The sequence below is a fragment of the Ambystoma mexicanum genome, chromosome 11, assembly GCF_040938575.1.
Source record: "Ambystoma mexicanum isolate Mex_15411 chromosome 11, UKY_AmexF1_1, whole genome shotgun sequence".
Lineage (NCBI taxonomy): Eukaryota > Metazoa > Chordata > Amphibia > Caudata > Ambystomatidae > Ambystoma > Ambystoma mexicanum.
In genome coordinates this window covers 215,082,217-215,101,979 of record NC_090934.1, presented here as the reverse complement: position 1 = coordinate 215,101,979, position 19,763 = coordinate 215,082,217, and the positions used below count along the sequence as shown (strand labels likewise).

Below are 19,763 nucleotides of genomic sequence, written 5' to 3'. Positions count from 1 at the left end.
GGCCTGGCATGGATTCACATGCAAACCCTCCCTCCAACCCCTCTGCGGCTCTTCTCTTGGTCCTACTGTCACTTTACGGGCTACCAAATCTGAAGATGGCTGCCAGAGGAGGGGCTTAGGGAGAGGGCAGTCATTGGCTGGGGGCAGTATGACCCAGATACCAGTGATTGGTTATTAGTAGAAAGACAGCTCAGAAACAAAACTGAAACTGATTTTTTTCTTTACCGAGGATTCCCAGCCTGACGATGGGTAATATTCATGAGCATGTGAATCCATGCCAGACCCATGCTGGAGAACAAAAGTTACAGGTAAGTAACTTGCTCCATCCTCCCATTTCAAATCCACCACCTGGTTGGGACCTGAATGTTGTACTCATAAATCTCATGTGTCCACCTTTTGAACCAATGCACAAAGGCAGTCTAAAACATTTAACTTACAAGACTGCGTTTCTAGTGGCTATAACTTCTATAAGATGAGTTTGTGAGCTTCAAGTACTCAGTCAAAGATCCCTTCATTATCATTCACAAAGACAAGATGGTTCTTGGAACCCATCCTCAGTGTTCACCAAAGTTCATATCCAAATTACATGTAAATAATCTATTGAACTTCAGCCTTTTTTTTCCAACATCCTACAAATTCTGCTGAAAAATACTCTAGATCCAAGTAGGGCAGTCATGTACTCCCTAAGCAAAACTAAGGAAGCAGATCAACTCCTTCTTTCCATAGCAATTGGTAGAGAAGGAGATTGTGTATCTAAGAACGCAATCTCAAGGTGGATAGTCAAATGCACCCAGCTTTGCTACTCACTGTCAAAAAAGACATTACCTTTTACATCAAGAGCCCACTCTACTCGAGTCACATGGGATACTTTAGCATTCATTGCAAATGTTCCTTTAGATGCAATTTGCAAAGCTGCTACTTGGAGTTCATTTCATACCTTTATTCAGTATTACTACTTAGAAACACACTATAAAGTAGATTCACAGGTGTGACAAGCGGTATTAAAACATCGGTTTGCCACTGTACCTTCACACAACCCACCTCCTTCCCCAGGTACTGTTCACTAATCTATGCATATCATGTGATTCTAAGCAGATCCACAAGCCTCAGCAGGCATACATTACTCATTGTAATCATATGTCTGATGATTGTATCTTATATTCCCATGCGCCCACCCCCTTGGAGTTGAAGGTGCATAGATGTTTTTTTCTTTACCTTTCTATTTTTTCTCATCTACTTAGGCAAACGCTTCATGCACCCTCATGTCAGAAACCAAGCAATCTGAGGGACCTAGAAGCGTGAAGGACCATGGGTACAGTAGACGATGCACAAGGGATAGTATTACAAACACGCCCAGTCAACCTCCCTTTTCGAATTTCGAAGTTGTGCAATACTCTGCGAGTACAACTACATGTCGGCCTACGCATAGCATGTGAATCTACGCAGATACAAGCATCAGAAATGCGATCATGATAAGTAATGTATGCCATATTCTACTTGCACTTCCTTGTTATTTATTAGTGCAAGCGCAGTCTCCAGGCAGCAGCTGGACGCCCGTGAATACTGTGGACCCGATGTTGGCTGCAAGGCCCTCTGTTTCATTCAAAAAGTGATTACGACGTGAAGCGCCGGTGCAAAAAGGGCGGCAGCAAGTGCAGTCAGCTCAGCAGCCGCAAATCATCCTTAGCTGGAGGACAGAAAATTTTCTGCAAGCGTTGTGTGCTGTGCAGCAGCATGAAAATTGGGCAGAAGGTGGGGAGTGAGCATACGATTGTGTAAGAACGTGTTGTCTCCAACCTGCTGCGGTTAGCGGCTGTAGGTGTGGTTAGCAGCCATCCCCTTGTATTCTTTCTATACCTCTTACTCAACAACAGCTCTCTCCCCTTTAGTTTGTGCATGTATATTTTTCAGTGACCAATTCACGGATTGGACTTCAGATTACTGAATGGATTGGCACATCATTGGCACAATTACATCTAGAGATTAATAATTGATCCTCTTCTGGACTAGCTTGGGGCTTTTTAAAACTGTAGGTGCTTGGTGCTTTGATGGGGCTGAGTGGGAGAGACTGACTAAGGCAGCCCCTTGAGCCACTCAGGCTTTGCCCCTTCCATTATTGATCTTTGACTATTTTGATCAGTGGTATTTGTATGCACTCTGAAGATTGGATTATTTGGTTGCCATATGTTATACATGCCATGAGATTTTGAATTTATTGTATGTGTATGTGATTTGATGCCAAATACGGCCAAGCGCAAAGTTCCTGGTAATGTATCCCCCACACAGGACCCACAAAAGAAAACTACCCAAATCGTGGTCCCACTCAGACTAAATTTTAGATGATTGTAATATAGATGGAGTTGGGCGGATGACCCATCCAAGTGTTGCTTAATTATCTCCCAATTCAAAGGTCACTAATCCCATTAAATCTGGAGAAAGAGGGAAATTGAAGCAGACACAATTACCGTATAGCCCTGTTCCGCAATAGGAGAATGCTGGGGGCAGATTTTATGATTGTGACAAATCTGTACTTGCAAGAAACCCGGAGCAGGAAGGTGTGGCCAAAGGGATTCCATCACAGGACATCCAAGGATTCGATTATTAAGACCCAAGCGAAAGGCTGCGTGGATGGGGAAGTGAGATGTGGGCTCCTGGAATTAATTATGAACTAGCCCCCTCCCCCGCTTCCTTGGTAGTTCCAGCAATTGGTTTGCGGTATCAAACTGTCCAACAGCTTTGCTTCTTTGTCTAACATAAATTCTGGCAACTTGAGTATGTGGATTAAGACCGCACTGAACACCCAGATAGAAGTACTTGCTAGCACTAATATCGACCTGCTGTGCTTGAACTTACAGTTACTGAAACATCAAAAGTTGTTCTTGTCTAATGTGTACAACCGTCCTTATGTTAAACCTGCCCTGTGGACCTTGCTTGATCTCAAATTAATTTTGCAAGGCTGACAATCAACTGATATGAGCAAGGGCATTGTACTGGTAGTGGGTGGTTTTGATTTGCAACTTGAACTTCAACCAGAATTGTTTGACCTCCTTAAAGAGGACGGTGACATGCGGAATATACCAACTCTAGCACCCCCAAAGCTTTATCGAGAATATAAACATGCTTTGGGTACGGTGGAAATACTGTTCAGACTGGGTGCAAGGGCATGTAATGGCTGTGTGATCGGTGATCTGCATTTGCAGATTGTGAAGTCTGTTACGTCTAGGCCTGAATTGAATTGAATTGAATTTTATACCGCGCACCACTGACCCTAAGGCTTAAGGGCGCCGACATATAAACAAGTACAGAAAAAAAAATCAATAGAGCAGGAGATTAACAAAATCCAAGAACAAAAGCAGGTTAGGCAACATCAAAGGTCAAACAAACAGAAAATATTATAAGAAAATACATAAGCATGTAAAAAAACAATTGAAGGCGAATCCTGTAGTTTTGCGATTTTCTTCAGAAACATGGGTAAGCTGCTGAAACGACAACCTATAATAATACAATCGGTGTTATCGGTGAAACACCAGTTATCAATCTGAATTATATGGAGCACTTTGTGGTCCTGAGTTCTAATGCAGTTATAACCGACCTTCTGATTAAGCCAAGCTAACCTTTTTTTCTTTAATGCCTCCCTTGATTCAGGGTAACTGGGCTTGGCAACAGTAGTAGGAATAATATTTCTCGAATCCAGAACAACGCTCTGTAGGTTGGGGTCCATAATCTCAGCCATTCATCCTTTTTTTAAACTAATATCTTTAGAAAGAGTGATAGTCGATGAAATAAATGGTTTAAAAAGGAGCCGCAGGCCCTCCAGTGGAGTTTCACCCTCTGGGCAGGCGGCAGGACGAGCAGTTTTAGTCTACAAAGACAGATCTCTTTGTGAGAGCACTATGGGGTCTGTTTGACAGCCCTGATGAGGCCCGTTCTGAGGGATGAGAGTTTGGGAGGCCTGTTCAATCCCTTTAGACTAGGCTTCTGCAGAGCTGACTGATGTAGCATGGATTTGTTTGGGCCCACAGATACCAACCAAGACTGAAGATCTTCGGCGTTTGAACATGCTGCAAGGTTCAGCAGCAAGCGTTCGTTCATAGTCTGCCAACTATCAGGTGCATTAGGGTCCAACAGGCACTTGTCGGATCTTTCTATGGGATCTTCTTCTAGATGTTCCCCACTGCTCAAATCGCTGTTATACATAGTTTATGACAACGGGATAAAAAAAAATAGCTGCTCAACTGATTACCAATGTAAAGATGCACAGGGAGAGAGTGCAGTTGGAAGGCAACGCACCAGACACTTGCCTAGCAACGCTGCATTCAGCCCTTTGGTGATTATCTGCCAGTGCTGCACGCCCGTCAGATCGCTGGGCAGGCAGCTAGGAGGGAGCACAATGAAATAGGTGCCAGAGTTCCCTCACCTGTGGGCATTGAGACAAGCCCTCGGGGAGGGAGGCACTCGAGAATAGCAGAACTTGATTGATCAGCTGCAACGGCAGCAGTGGTTTGGCATCCATCAGGGGGTAAAGGGTGAGGCTACGAGCTTACGGGCTGTGGGTTTGGTGGGCGCCACCATCCGAATCCGGCGTTCCTGCAGCTCCAGTCTCCTCGTTGCAGTATTCACTCCTTCACCACCACACTGGAATTAAAGTAAGGGACACTACGGCAAGAGAGAGCTAACGTCGGGCTGCACCATCTAGAGCGGCCACCTCCGACATCAGCCTTCCTTGTCTTCTCACACATGAATGAGCATCTACCGCTGACGCTTGTTCTTGAGATTGTCACCCGCACGATAAATCGAATTTCCCCATCAGACATCTCTATCATTACTAATACTAACAGTAGGAGATGCTTAAAATGGGACCTGATGGAACATGATGCTATTATGGCCAAAATTATCGCTACAGCTTTGCCATACATGTAGGCAGTTTTCATCTATGGCATGGTCAATGATGAAGTGCTATGGGAATTGAATAGGAAGATCACTGCCGTACTCAATCACCATTTAACTAAACCCTGCCAAAAGGTTAAGGTTAAGCAAAGGACCAAGCCAGCATTTAGCTTGTTTGATTCTGAACGTAGGGTAAAAAAAGTGGCCTTCTATTAAAAATAAAATCTACTGATCCAATGGTTCGATCAGAGGAGAGAATAGAAGAACCTAATAAAAAGCAAAATGCCCTTGTAACAACTAGGTGGGAGACTATGAAAGTTGCTATAAAAAATAAAGATCATAAAGCGTTTTGAAAATTAGCTTATTTGGGAGACTCTGAAGGGTCCCTTTTTGAGTTTGCGATTACACAGGATATTTGGTACGACCATTTTTCTGTACTCTATAATGAGAACAGACTGGAGTACTGCAGACTAATGAGAGAAACTGATATGTCTGCATCTTTTAATAGGGAACATTTAACATTTACTCTTAAAGAAGTAGAGGATGGTGTCGTCTTAGCATAGAGGTAAAGCCTCTGGCCTGGATAAAGTTCCAGTGGATGCATACTAAGTATTTGGGATCCTTATCTGCTGCCTTTTTTTGCAGAATAAATACGGTGCCCCTCTACTGGCGCCAGGCTGAGATCATCCCAATTTACAAGAAGGGGGATGGGAACTATCCATGGAATTATTGTCCTATCTTCCTTCTTGATGCAATGTGAAAGATCTTTGGCAAGTTGGTTTTGGGACGACTAGAGCAATGGGCTACTGACTCAAATTGTATCAGTATTGTGTTGTACCAATGCCTTTCCTGAACCCTGCTTGCACAACAGGCATTTAGATTCAATATTTTGATTGAAAGGTATGTTGCCTTGGGGTCAGGAATTTTTTATTTTACTTTTATCGACCTAAAGACAGCATTTGACTCTATCCCTCGCACAGAGGCTTTGGAAGTCACTTTGTGATAAATATATCCCTGATTCTTTGTCGAGTACCAGCTTGTTACTTTACACTGAAAATACTGCCACTGTTAGAGTGGGAATTAATGAGGTACATACAAGGCAATTTCCAGAAGAAGGGGCAGAGACAGGGTTGTGTGTTGGCCCCCACCCCGCCCTCCATCTTTTTTAATGATTTAGTGAACTATTTGGCCATAGAATATATTATTGATCTTGGTGAACTGCGGAACACGGTTTTTTCAATTTTTCAATGCGCTTTAGAAGGATGGCGAGGCAGTTGTAGTGGTGAATGGTTGTCTGAGTGTTTCTCTATTCATAGAGGTACGAGGCAGTGATGTCATCTCTCACCCCTTTTATTTGATCTCTTTATATTACCCTTGGCTATCACTATCGGGGAGAATGCAGATATTAAGGTAATTTTGATGGGTAACTGCATCTCTTAGGTGCTCCTATATGCAGACGACCTGCGAGGTTTACTCTCTGATCCTGGATCTTCGTTTAGGGAATTACTTTCAACTCTACAATCGTTTGGCCAAGTGTCAGATTATACAGTTGTTTCAAATGGATTGTGTCCTTCCACGTAATCCTCCTCTTCCCTTCCAGCTTTAGCTGCTTAGGAAGAAACATTTTCGTCATAGGGCTCTGTGCGTCGGTGCAATCGACTTGATGTCCCTTGAGGGCCTCCGTCTCGAGGTCGACTTTATCACGGGTATGTATAACACATGCAGCGCCAGTTGGTTTCAGTTGCGCTTTTCAGCGATAGCTCAGCTTCGAAGGTTATGGCACGCTTTTTGGTTTCTTCAGAAATTGCAACATCGAGAGAAATGGCCTTGTCATCGGCTTCATCGACCCCAAAGACTGGGTTTAAGAAGGTATTATGACTGGGGTACCAAGATGTCCATTACAGATCCTCAAACGGTTCGCTTATGGTGCCTTGGTGTCAAACGCAGGATGGGAGATTGTGGGTCTTGCCAGTCCATGACGGTTAAGGCTTTGAAGGAGCATAAGAGAAAGTTAGCAGCTGCTTGGCCCCCTATGAAATCCCCCTCGAAAAGGCACTCGTCAGAGAAGTCGAATGGCGACTCTCCATGGACGAAGATGTCCAAAGAACGATCTTGCTCCAGGAACAGTTCACACCACTCCTAGTCTTCATTAAAAAAATGAAGAAAAGGCACCACAGGTCTCCTTCCACTTCATCTGATTACTCGCCAGAAAGGAAAATAGCCTGCCCTAGTATGTCGGTGACTCCAGCCGAATGGGAGGTATTGAGATGGAAAATGATGGAAATATTTGAGAAGTCGGCCCGGGCTCCAAGACCAAACCCCATGCTCTTGTCGCGCCACCAAAAGCTGACAAGGAAATGTCTAAGGCCCAATCCTGTGCACCCTGGTGACAAGCCAGAAACCCCTTGAGAACTGGTGTGGTCTCGACACGACCAGTCCTCATCCGTCAAAGACTCCCATCGAGTTGGGGATCGAGTCCTTCGAGGGCTCCATCGACACCAAAACTGTTGAAGTCATTGACTCCATCGTCATTGAAAACTTCGATTACATCAAAGGAGTTAGAGAAGTCCTACAAACCACTTCCTAGGAAGGATTTCTTTAGATATTTATCGTCCATTTATGAAGAACATAAACTTCTGACCAAGACTCGCCCCCTTTCTGACTAGAGTTTGGAACACTTAAAGTTCCTGAGGCCCTCATTTCGGAGGAATCCAGAATGATGGACCTTTATGAAAATGCAGTCAGCAAGTGGCACAGATACATCGCCGGAGTTGGAATTTGGCAAGCCAGACCCAGCAGAGCATGCTTTCTATAGACAACTAATGTCTAGTGTGATTTGAATTTTTGGTATGGGGCAGGCCTGGTCCCCCATTTGAACAAGATGACCGTACCGACATTTTGGATAAGGGATCATAAAAGAATCCTGTATTAGCCTTTCATATTGCACTACATAAGAGGGTTAACGCCAATAGGGAAGCACTGGATTCAAGTTCGGCGGTCAACAAAAACCTTTCCAAAAAATACAGAGCATCGAGCAGTGATCCGGGTTACTTATCCAGACACCCGAAACCTTGGTAGTTCAGGCAGCTACTTCCATGTCGAAGCAAGCGGCATACCCCCATTGTACCGTCAAATAGGGACGATAACCGCTTCAATGCAATGGCAAAGGTGTTTTCTGCTGGAAGCATGGCGCTAAAATCAAACAATGCCACTTGCACGCTTTCAAAGTTCTCGTTCACTTTGTGGGACTGCATCTCCATGGCAGCTAAACACATTCCCGTAGGGGAACAAAGACGGCTTCCTGAACATGGTGAGAGACGGAAAGGAGGCTATGTGTGAGTCTCACCAGTCAGGTTGGACTCTGCAGACAGCATCAGCAGAGCCATGGTGGTGAGCACAGTGATACGCAGGTTTGCGTGGTTGTGGAAGTCTGGATTTGCACCGGACGTGCAGTCCAGACTACTCAACATGCCCTTTGACGGCTATCGGCTGTTTGGCAGCAAGATTGATGAGAGCCTGAAGAAGCTGCAGACCCCAAAGGCGGCAGACAAATTGCTTGGCACTGCTATCGGACAGCCACAACCATCAAACCAGAGTCGACCAGCTTGGAGGGGGTATGACCTTTCGTTACTACTCCTCATTTGGAAGAGCGATAGGTCTGGCAGGTCAAAGGGGCCAAAGAAAGGTCCCTCGTGGTGGATGGGGGAGAGGTGCCAAGTCCGCCCAAGCAATGGCTACTTTACACACAGCCACTGCTTAGGCCATCTCAAAACCTCTGAGGCCTTTACCCACATCCCCAGTTGGAGGCAGACTCCCCCAGCATCTGCAAGAATGGCGTGGTATCACTTCAGATGCTCGGGCATTGTAAACAGTAACCCAGGCCTATTGCCTCCCCTTTTTATGGCGGCCTCGGGATCATCCACCGGGGAGCCACGTGTTCAAAGTTCTGGATCTGTTCCTTTTACAGGAGATTTTGAGCCTGCTAGAGAGAGGTGCTATAGAACCACTACCTGTGATGGAGAGGAACAGAGGGTGGTATTTTCCTTATTTCCTAATCCCCAAGAAGGATGGAGGATTGAGACCCATCTTGGACTTGAGATGTTTGAACAAATTCCTCAGGAAGGACAAGTTTAAATGGTCACCCTTTCTCATATTATTCAAGCCCTCCAGCTTCAGGATTGGATGGTGCCATTGGACCTTCAGGATGCGCACTTTTGCGTGCCTATCCATCACAAGCACAGAAAGTACCTGAGGTTTGCCATTGCCGGTTCTCTTTATCAATTTCAGGTTCTGCTATTCGAGCTGACCTCCGCCCCAAGGGTTTTCACCAAATTGATGGTGGTGATGGCAGCAAACCTCAGGAGAGGAGGGGATTCACATCTACCCCTCCCGAGACGATTGGCTGATAAGGGCCCGTTGTCCCGAATAGGTCCTAGAGCATCTCGGCATAACCTGCCACTCTCTCCCGACAGGGCTTGTCCCTCAATTTCAAGAAGTCCCACATGATACCATCTCAAAGACTCCAGTTCATCGGAGCAGTCCTAGATGCGTCCTCGGGTAAAAGGCTTGCCACCCAAGGTTAGGGCTCAACACGTTCTGCAGATGGTAACCAAATTCTGGAGTATCCAGCATCTTCTGGCCTTCGACTTTTTGAGGTTGCTCGGCCTCATGGCATCCTGCATTTTCCTGGTGCCGGAGGCTCACCTGAGGATGAGATCCCTCCAATGGGCCCTTAGAACACAGTGGTCACAGTTCTCAGGCAAGATATCAGATCTACTTCAGGTTCCGAGCAGGGTCGCACAGGATCTCCTGTGGTGGGCCTGCAAGGACAATATTCTGAAGGGAGAACCTTTTTTGTAGTCATGGCCGGAGATGACAGTAGTTACGGACGCCTAACTCGCAGGGTGGGGAGCCCATGCCAACAATCTGATGGTCGATGGTCTCCAATGGAGTCCAAACTACTCCTCAACCTTTTGGAGCTGAGGGCAATCAGTCTAGCACTGAAGGCCCTTTTGCCCTCTGTATGGGGAAAGAATGTCCTGTCAATGATAGACAACATAGTGGCCATGTACTACCTCAACAGGGGGACGTGTTCATAGTGGACTGGGAGTTACCACTCCTGTTTGCATTTCCTCCAGTCCCTGTCGTTCCTCAAGTCATCAGGAGGTTGAGAAAGTTTGGGAAATCCATGATCCTAATTGCTCCGGATTGGTCCAGGAGGATGTCGTACCCGGAAATTCTGGACATGTCCATCTGCCCTCCAATGCGTCTTCCACAAAGAAAGGACCTTATCCCGTGAGAGGCGGGCCGGATTCTCTATACCGAGGTCAAGACACTCGACCTTCAGATTTCTGAGAGGTTGAGAAATAAAGTTTGGGAGCTCCCAGATGATGTAATGGAGATTTTGCTTTCGGCCAGAAGGCCAGCAACAAAATACTTGTACTGCTGCCATGGGACAAGTTATGCAGCTGGTGAAGATACAATAATGTTCACCCTTTTCAGTACGATACACTTATGGTGTTGTCTTTCTTATTTCTTTCTTATTACATCTGCCAAATCTGGGGCTCCAGATTGGAACCATCAAGGGGTACTTGGTGGCGCTTTTGATCTTTAAGCACACTTTAGAAGAAGTTTCATATTTCAAAATGCCACCGATTTATACAATTTCTAAATTGGCTCTGTAATGTGTTCCCTTGTACACCATTTCAGAATCCAATTTGGGATTTTACTCTTGGACTGATATGTCATGTGTGAGCTCCATTTGTGCCGCTCTACTCATGTCCACTGAGACTTCTGATTTTTTTTTTTTTCACTTTGTATTTATTACATTTATTCAACATCAAAAACAACACTCATATAATCAAAGAAAGGTCTCAAACTAGACAACATATATACCCCTTCCCCTCCTCACCCTCCTACCCCTCACAACACACCCTCCCCCTCGAACATTGAGCTCCACAGGGTTCAACAGGACAGAAGCAAAAGGTACACCAGGGCTGGGACAAAGACTCAGAACCAGTTAAGGCTGTTTAGCAACATATCTCTATCGGCACGGTCCCATATAGACACAAAACATCAGGTGTCACATTCCATTTGAAGACCGAATCCCACTCCACCCTCCCATCATCAAGCTCCATGCAAGGCCCAAGGTCTTAGAGCCTCAAGGCTTCACAGTCTGCACTCAAAAGCACAGTAGTCCAATCATGCAAAAAAGAGGACATGTTATCATTGACAATGGCTGCGAGTTTCTCGTACGTAAAAATTGCCAAAAGTTTATTAAATCATTCCGATTTCGTTGGGGCCTGAGAACTTTGCCACTTCTGGGCCAGCGCCATTCTCCCAGCCCTCAACATTGCACCCACCACCCTAGAAAAATGTAATTCCTCGCACTCGGGTCTAGGGGTACCCAAAAGAATCTCCATGGGATGAAGGGAGGGACCGGTTCCTAGGATGTCCTTGATCCAACTTAGCAACTCCGTCCAGTAGACCTGTATAACTGGACACTCCCACCACATGTGGAACCAGGTCCCTCTACCAGCACAAGCCCTAGGACACCTAGGAGATACACCGGGAAACATTTTGGACAAGGAAACGGGCGGCCGGTGCCAAAAGTGGAGAATCTTAAAGTTGTGCTCCATGGCTGCAGTATAGAGCTTCCCCCCAAAAACTGACCTGAAAACAGAGTCCCAAGCATGATCATCAAGGGTTGTGCCCAGTCTCTCCTCCCATGCAACCCTGAACGTCTGCCTACCCTCCAAATTAGCCGTAATTAGCACATTGTAGATTTTAGAGAGAGACCCCTTCTTAGACTTGGCTTCCACAAAGATTTTTTCAAAAGAGGTCAAATGACGGGACAGGGAAGCCACCCAGTCCACTTGAGTAAGAATACCCTTAAGACGCAAATAATAAGATAGAGAGAGGCTTCTCCGGAAGCACTTCTGATAGTCGGGCAAAATCAATAAAACCTCCCTGGTTAAACAATTGTGCGGCCCTCTCAAGTCCCTGGTCTGACCACGACTGCGTCCCCCGAAAACCTCTGGTCCCCAAATCAAGCGGAGGACCCCACAAGGAAGACAGTGGGGAGGGCCATGATGAGAGTAACTTGTTGTCCCTGTTTGGTCTCCACGACGCCCAAAGGACCGATAGGACCGGACTTCTGACTTTTAAGACCATCTCATTAGTCGTGTCAACATCAGTCCGTAGGGTGAATGAGATACAGGCCCTATCCAGTAAACCTCCATTTACAACTTTTTATAAGGACAAAGTTGTTCTAAAGGTTAAGCCTACGTTTCTTCTGAGGATTGTATCAGATTTTCACATCGCTCAAAAGATTGTGTTACCAACGTTCTATCCGCATCCTAGCAAAGAGGAGGAAAGGCTACACAGACTAGACACAGAGAAAGCACTTAGTTTTTACATATCACGTATGGCAAAAATAAGACAAGACTAACTAACTATTTGTGGGATACACCGGATACAAGTTAGGTCTAGCGGTTACAAAACAAACATTATCCAGATGGATAATCCTGGGCACTACAGAATGCTATAGATTTGCAGGAAAGGATCCCTCAGAAGGCCTCTGGGCTCACTCCACAAGGGGCATGACTACGTCTTCTGCTTTAAAAAGAGGGGTGCCCATAAATATTTGTGCAGTAGCCATTTGGTCTACTATTCATACATTAACATCATACTACTGCCTGGATTAATTTTCAGGCCAGAAAGGAGGATTTGCAAAGGCAGTTTTACGTTCTGTCTATGACACAACTTGAGAATAAATTAATTGGAAAATGCTTACTCCCTCCTCCAACTCGTACACTGCTTTGGGAGCCTAGCTAAAGATGAGGACTCCGTGGGGGGGGACACGATCCATTCAAAGAACAAGTTACTTACCCCTGGTAACGTTCTTTCGATAGGATGTTCCTCCCACATATTTCTCATCAACCCTCCTAGCCTACCCTGCAGTAGATTTTCTGTGCATTACACCATACGCTCCTTCATTGTCTGATTCTGTCTTGGATAAGCTAATGCCGGTAATCTTGTGGGAAGAAGGCGTAAAAACAGAACTGAAACTAACGGGCAATGAGCGTGTTCTATATACCCGTGATGATGCCGACCTCGAGACGGAGGCCCTCGAGGGACATAGTCAACTGCACCGACACGCAGCAAGCTCTTTTTTCGAAGCAGCTCAAGCTGTAAGGGAAGACATTTAAAGCTGAGGAATATGTGGGAGGAACATCCAATTGAAAATGTTACCTGGGATAAGTAACTTGTTTTTCTAAAATGTTGGTCTTTCCCATCTCTACCTCATGTCATAGGGGACTTCTTGGTGTAGAGCGGGGAAGTATGGGCGAAGGATGGGTTTAAGTACTTGGGTATACATGTTTCCAGACAAGTTAGTAGCATACTGGCTCAAATATCCGGTCTAAGTTTTCTGAAATCGGTATACTATGTTTAAAGTGGGGGAGGTTAAGGTGGAAAAGTTAATGTGATCAAGATGGCCCTGCTTCCTAAACTGCTTTATATAATCAGTATGCTCCCTCTTCCCTTGTGGGGAGAATCTCTTTGTGACATGTTTCCTGCAATTACTTGTGGGGAGATGGTGAGAGATGATCCCTAAAGATGTTCTCATGAATCCTGTACGCTTGAGTGGCTTTGGTTTCCCCAATGTTGCTTTATATCATAGAGCATTCACTTTGCGCACACTACATTTTTGGTTAAGGGATGATATGGTTGGTTGCCCAAATTGGGTCAATATTGAGAAAACTTCTGTTCCCCCTGTCCCACTGGATTGCCTGCTTGGCATGGATAAAAGGTTGGCTGTTGATCAGACCCTGCCGTTTGTTAAACATATTTGAAGGAATGGAAAAAGAGGTGAGAGTTCTGGCATGAAATATCTCTTGTGCTTGGATTCTTCTCTATGGAAGAACCCGGCTATACGGATGGATCGACAACCGTGCACTTTGCTGGTCCTCTTGGCAATCTGCAGGTATTTGGAAATTGGGGCAAGTCCATGATGGTGTTTCTATGCTTGCCTTCGAGTTCCTGCGGTTCAAAAATAAGTTGCGACTATTCGTGTATCGCCGATATCGTGTGCTTTCTGAAGCTTTTAAGAGTTTGTCACCCTTGAACGCTGCTTTGCATGATGTCACCCTTGTAATGCATTTGGCCAGGAGCACACCTCTTTCAGCCTCATTCCTGTACAAACTTCTTCTTCCGATAGGTGTTTACACAGCCTCTGATCATGGTAGGGCAATATGGTGCTCAGATTTGGGTCTTTAGATTTCTGATGGTGAAACGCATCTGCACTAGCCCGCATAGGTTTAAGCTTGACCTAGATCTGAGGTTTACACAACAGCAGATTTTGCATTGTATTTATTGGCCCACTTCACAAATGAAACAGTGTAACCTTGTTCAGGATAATGCATGCTGGAATTGTAAGTCAGATGTTGGTTAAGTTCAGAATATGTTTGGGACTTGTTAAAAAATGCAATGTTTTTTGGGAAGATGTCTTGCAGCGAATGGACCTCGTGTTGGTCCTTTCGATTACAGGTAATCCTTTGTTATATGAGCTGGTTTTGTTTTCGGTAGGTTTTCCGCTGTCTGTTGACTCCCTTTTCTGGGCATATAGAGGACTATTGGTGGCCAAGAAGCAGATTTGGAAATGCTGGAAGAGTGACCCTAGACCTTGCGTAGATGACTGGTTACATGACTAGTCGATTCTTTCATGTGGAGAAAAAGTAACTTACCAGGTCATGAAAAAAGTAGATAAATACAGACATTTGGGATGTTTTTAATGAGTTGCACACTTAAAATTCCTCACTTCTTTCTTTCTTTCTTCTTCTCTCTCCTTTTATTTTTTTGGCTTCTTTTTCTTTTCTTCCTCTATATCAGTGGTCTTCAAACTTTGACCTGGACCCGCCTGTGGACAGTCCGGGAACCCCCAAAAAATGCCAAATGGATAGTAAGTCCAAAAGGCTTTGAACTATTGCGTGCTGTTGCTGCATCCCGTTCCGACATCCCTCATCCCACTCCTAGCCCAGTCCATGGGCTCTCCCCGCCCCACCACAGTCCATGGGCTCTCCCACCACTATCTCAATGTTTTGTTCTTGATGTTCTGTTGGTTACTTGTTCGGATTTCTATTGTTTGTATTATATTGAAAATGTAATAAATGTATAAGGGGGGGAAAAAGAATATTCAGATGCGTCTAAGCTAGCGGGAGGACAAGATTAATATCCTTATATATGCAGACAATGCTATGCTTGTCTCCCACACGCCAAGTTGGCTGAAGAAACTAGGAGAACAGTTATGGCATTCGGCGATAAGAAGGGTTTAACTGTAAATATAACTGAACAAACTTAAAAGAAAATGAATGCGCTGTGGGAAAAGAAATGAAGATATTCACTGATTTAACTGTATTAATTAAAGGAATTGAGGTAGAGATTACCTAGGCTTTCGTTTGGCCAGTAATGGCAAGTGGGCATTATCCCGTAGATGTCTCAGGCTTAGTGCGCTATTTAAATGTAGAAAAGAAAAAGAAAAACAAAAATTGGCTAATTTTTCCAAAAAGTATGGGAACAATGTTGTAAACCCTGCTTTAGAGTTATATAGGTCGCAGGCGGTTGGGGCTACAAGCTCTGGTGCAAAACTGTGGGGCCATAGTAAAATTGGCCTTTTCATTGTAATTGAAAATATCTTTAAAAAAGACTTCTTAATCTCCTAACGTGTGCACCCACTACATTTGTCCTCCTGGAATTAAACCTAAAATGTATTGGTGCAATGGTAAAGATCAAACCCCTGTTGTAATGGGCAAAAATGTGGCAAAATGAGGAGCTTGTTTGTTATTGTGAGCCACTTATGGATTTGAGTTGCAAGAAGGCAACCAACCTTCCGTGGTTAGTTTACATTAGATTGAACTTGGGTCACATTTATATTTGAACCTTGGTATTTGCAAAGGAATGCCTCGGATATTATCAAGGAGGCTTATTGAGAATGTGTTTCCTCAAAACAACTCACTGCCTATCTTTGGTGGGCGGTTGGAATTTTTTGTTGAGCAAAACCATGTGGGGCCTCGAAAATAATTTGATGGATATAAAAATCCCATTTGCGTGTACTCGGTTTATGAAATTAAGATCTATTCTTCTGTTTGCCCCACTTATTAATGTTTGGAACAAAACAGGAAACGCGTGATGCCTGTTCTGCACGCACATGATGGAATCTGTACAGCATTTTATGTTTATTTGCCTGTTTTACTTTCGAATTCGAGGGGGAGCTCTAATTGTGCTTAAAGAATCATGGTGTAGGAAAACATTTTTTTAAGCAGGAGCTTTATGTAGGATTTCTTCCTTTCCTAATGTAGTGTTTGCTGTATTGGACAATTAAACTAGAGCTTTGAGAAGGAGGAGATTCAAACTGCCAACTTTGTTTTCTGATGCTTTTCAAAATTCGATGAATTTGTATATGGATTATTTATATTTTTATGTAAAGGGCTTTCCCTTTTTTTGGTGCTATTTTAGGTTTTGTTTTTATGGCAACAAGCCGAAATAAAGTATCGAATTGAAGAAAACATGAATGCTGCCTCCTTAGGCCTTCCAGCATAATACTGTCATTAGTGACGGGGGTCTATTGCTTGAGAGAAGTTAGTGATGCATTTCCCATGATATGTTTGTTCTCCCTTCTAGATTTGAATGTACAGATATCTGAAGAAACCTCCTCTGATGTGGAAGCCCGAAACATGAGGCCCTACAGTGCACCAGGTAAGATTTTGTAGTTTTTGGATGAGGATACTGAGCAGCAAAGAACTCAGATCCCACAGTGCGAAGTTAAATATTAACGACTTTAATGCAATGGTTTCCACATTACTACTTCTCATTCCATAATCTAATTCCGTCACCAGGGCATGAAAATAATTAAAATAATAGTGTTACAAAAATCTTTTTTCTTTTTTGTCCAGGATCTCCAACGGGTAAAGACGACTCCTTCCAGGATACTGAGACTGATTCATCTGGTGCACCACTGCTGAAAGTTTACTGTTAATGGACTTTGTAAGGGGCTTTGAACTTGTACTTCAGGGATGTGGTTTTCGTGGCCCGATCCCAAGCCTCCCACAATGTAATGGGACTGTGGCTCTGCTGAAAAGGCAACACCAATTGTACCTTATTATGGACCAGCAGTAGCTGTGTGGACTTGTGTGGTGCTATCCTCGTCATGCTGTTTTCTCTGGCTCTCCGCTTCAGTGCCTTACCAGCCAAGACTGTACCAGGGAATACTAGTGAGCTGAATTAGGTCAGCAAGTAGGAAGGACACCACAAATACCTGAAATGTGAAGTGTGGAGAAGGCTCTTGTCTTCAGGATTCAACACTGTGCCTCTTTTAATCTTTCATCCAGATCAGCCCACCTGCAGGAATGCGGCTTTGCTCTGTACCCATTGCTGATGTAAATATGTAGCTTTGATGAATTTCCATTGTGTAATTTTCTCTATTTTTAAATGGACATCTTTTTACTTTGTAGCTTTTTTTTGTAAGACATTGTCATGGTGACGGGCATTTGACAGCAGTAAACGGCTGCTAAAAATTTGTTTGCTTCTGTGAGGGTTGACATTCTCGTCTATCAGGCTGAATGCCTTTTCTAACTATGCACTTTACAAGGTATTTCTTATTGATATCGATTCAATCTTCTGTGAGTGCAGTAACCCTTTCCCTACTCATGCGAATGAGGGCGATGCAGTGCAGGAATACGGTATGTTGACTGATTTTCAAATTGACAGGCGTCTTGAGATATTTAGATTTGTGTGCAGTACTGTTAATTCAGGTGTAGTGTTGGAATAGCATTGGTGCTGCAATTGAAGATTTAGTTCCATTAGTTGGGATACCTGGTCTATGGTAGCACCAACTTCTATGCCAAACCTCAGGTTTACCTTGCCTTAGTAACGTGCATCCTGGTGCTTTTTCCTAACCTTAAAAATCCATATAACCAATACCTTACTGCACAGCTTTGAGGGAGACCTGTGGCAGATGTTTGGAAAGATCTAGGGGCTTGGCAGATTTGGATTAAGGTTAAGAAACAGTGTTCAGTGATGTCTCGTGCTGAAATGGGGACTTTATATATTCTAGGTGTTGACTGATGGAGGCATATATTTTACAGCCCATTGGTCCCCATTGTTGTAGGTTTGGAAAGATGTAGGGTGTTCCTGCCAGGATGTGAGCCTGTGCCTGCAGGTCTCTGAGCTGATACACAGCCCACTGATACCACACCAAAGAATTTGCTGGGCAGATTTGATGTTTAGTGGTGAAGGTACTGGAACGACTGCATCATGTTCCAGGTGTGAGTAGTCGTTATGGTAACCAGAACTGGTCTAAATCAGCTTCCATAGCCTGCCTCCTCCCTCAAGGATATTCACCACCTTCAAAGAGGATGCAGGCAAGAGGGTCTTGATGCACACGCTAATTAAAGAGGGCCTGCAAAGTGAGACCGAAACACTGGGAAATATCCAGTGAGTGACTCAAGTAACTGGCTTAGCCAATTAAATTGTGTTCTGTTCACCTTGGACGAGTTTATATGTAATCCGAACAACCAGGCTAGTACTACAGTAAGGCACTGTATTTTTAGCTAGGCACAATGAACCTCCAAGTGGCACAACGGTAACCTGGAAAATCATGACACTCTAAAACTGTAGGTCTGCTTGTGCTATAGCATGTATTAGGCCCAATCTTGCCTTCGGCTAGGCTAAGGCGATTCCTTAGGGTCACTAGGCCAAACTACTCCCATTTCTGTAGCTTTCTGCACTTAGTGTCTAAGATGATCAGCGATCCGATACTGAAGAAGTGTGCGTTCAGGGACTTATACATGTTGAATACCATTGGAAAAACGAACACATGTGTTGCACATGCCTTGAGATCCACAGTCTGCATCCATTTTGCAAGTTGACTGGCCAGGATTGTTGGCTGTCCCTCCTCCCATGTCTTTTACGCTACAGTCCTTAAATCGAGGGCCTGGGGGTATTGTATAGCTAAATTGTCTTGGCCAATTCACTCTCTGAACCCTCACTAGCAGGTAATCGAATCGACAATGATGCAGTGACCAACCTTTACAACATGTATTACTTTTTAAAAGTACTCAATAAGAGTTTTTCCACCACAGCTTATTTAGACTCTTCTTTTACTGGCCAGGACTTCAACTGGACTATTCATTTTAATTGGTTACGTTTTTGCTGCACCTTCTGAGACCTTGCAACCAGCAGTGCCTTTGTTGCAGCCCTCAGCAAATCATGGAAAAGGGAACATATCTGTTGCTAGCAGAATTCCTCTGATGCTGCCATAAGGTAAACGTGGAAATGACGCATTTGCATATTTGTATAACCTGGAAAGACAAATTCCAGAACAAAATAAACAAGGTCATGGATATCGGAGTGTACACCATTGTTTCATTTTGTAGTATGTGATAGGAGAGTGTTTTTAGAAGTGATAGTTTGTTGCCCCAAATGTGTGGTTGTGCAATACAGAGCAGGGTACTAAGATATCTGATGTGCTCTTTGGCAGCTATATATTTTCAGACAAGGTACTGCATACGTGGGGCTAGTTGAGCAGTGTGCCTGCAATCTTCCTGCGGGGCCTTTTTCCTGTTTATCCAGACCTTATTTCACACAATCTAGCTAACTGTTTCTGGAGGGGACCTTTCAGAATGAGGGTGGCTGTTGGCAGCTTTAAGTTTTGGTGCAGAGTAGGATTGACAAAGTTACTCTGGGAATTCTCTTTTCTCATTCTTCCATTTACCTGTTTTATGTTCAGCATAAGAAGTGTAGGAGATGTTGATGTACTTTTTATTTAGGCAAAATGCCATGGACAAAGCAGCAATAAAACGGTCTCCCAGGAGAAAAAA

At 44.2% G+C, this 19,763-nt stretch overlaps 1 protein-coding gene across 2 annotated transcripts in view; it reads left to right on the top strand.

Annotated features, from left to right (window-relative positions):
* Window positions 1–19,288, top strand: part of KDF1 (keratinocyte differentiation factor 1) — a 302,442-nt gene extending 283,154 nt beyond the window's left edge. The window contains exons 3-4 of one of the 2 annotated variants that reach the window (XR_011279598.1): window positions 14,779–14,848; window positions 16,567–16,642. Coding sequence is in view for 1 of the 2 variants with exons in the window: in XM_069622882.1 (XP_069478983.1) it covers window positions 16,567–16,641; window positions 16,839–16,921 (158 nt within the window). In the remaining variant the exon portion in view is untranslated. Of the gene's footprint in view, window positions 1–14,778; window positions 14,849–16,566; window positions 16,643–16,838 lie in introns of those variants that run through there. The other variant, XM_069622882.1, reaches the window with a different exon arrangement.
* Window positions 19,289–19,763: the final 475 nt, after the last annotated feature.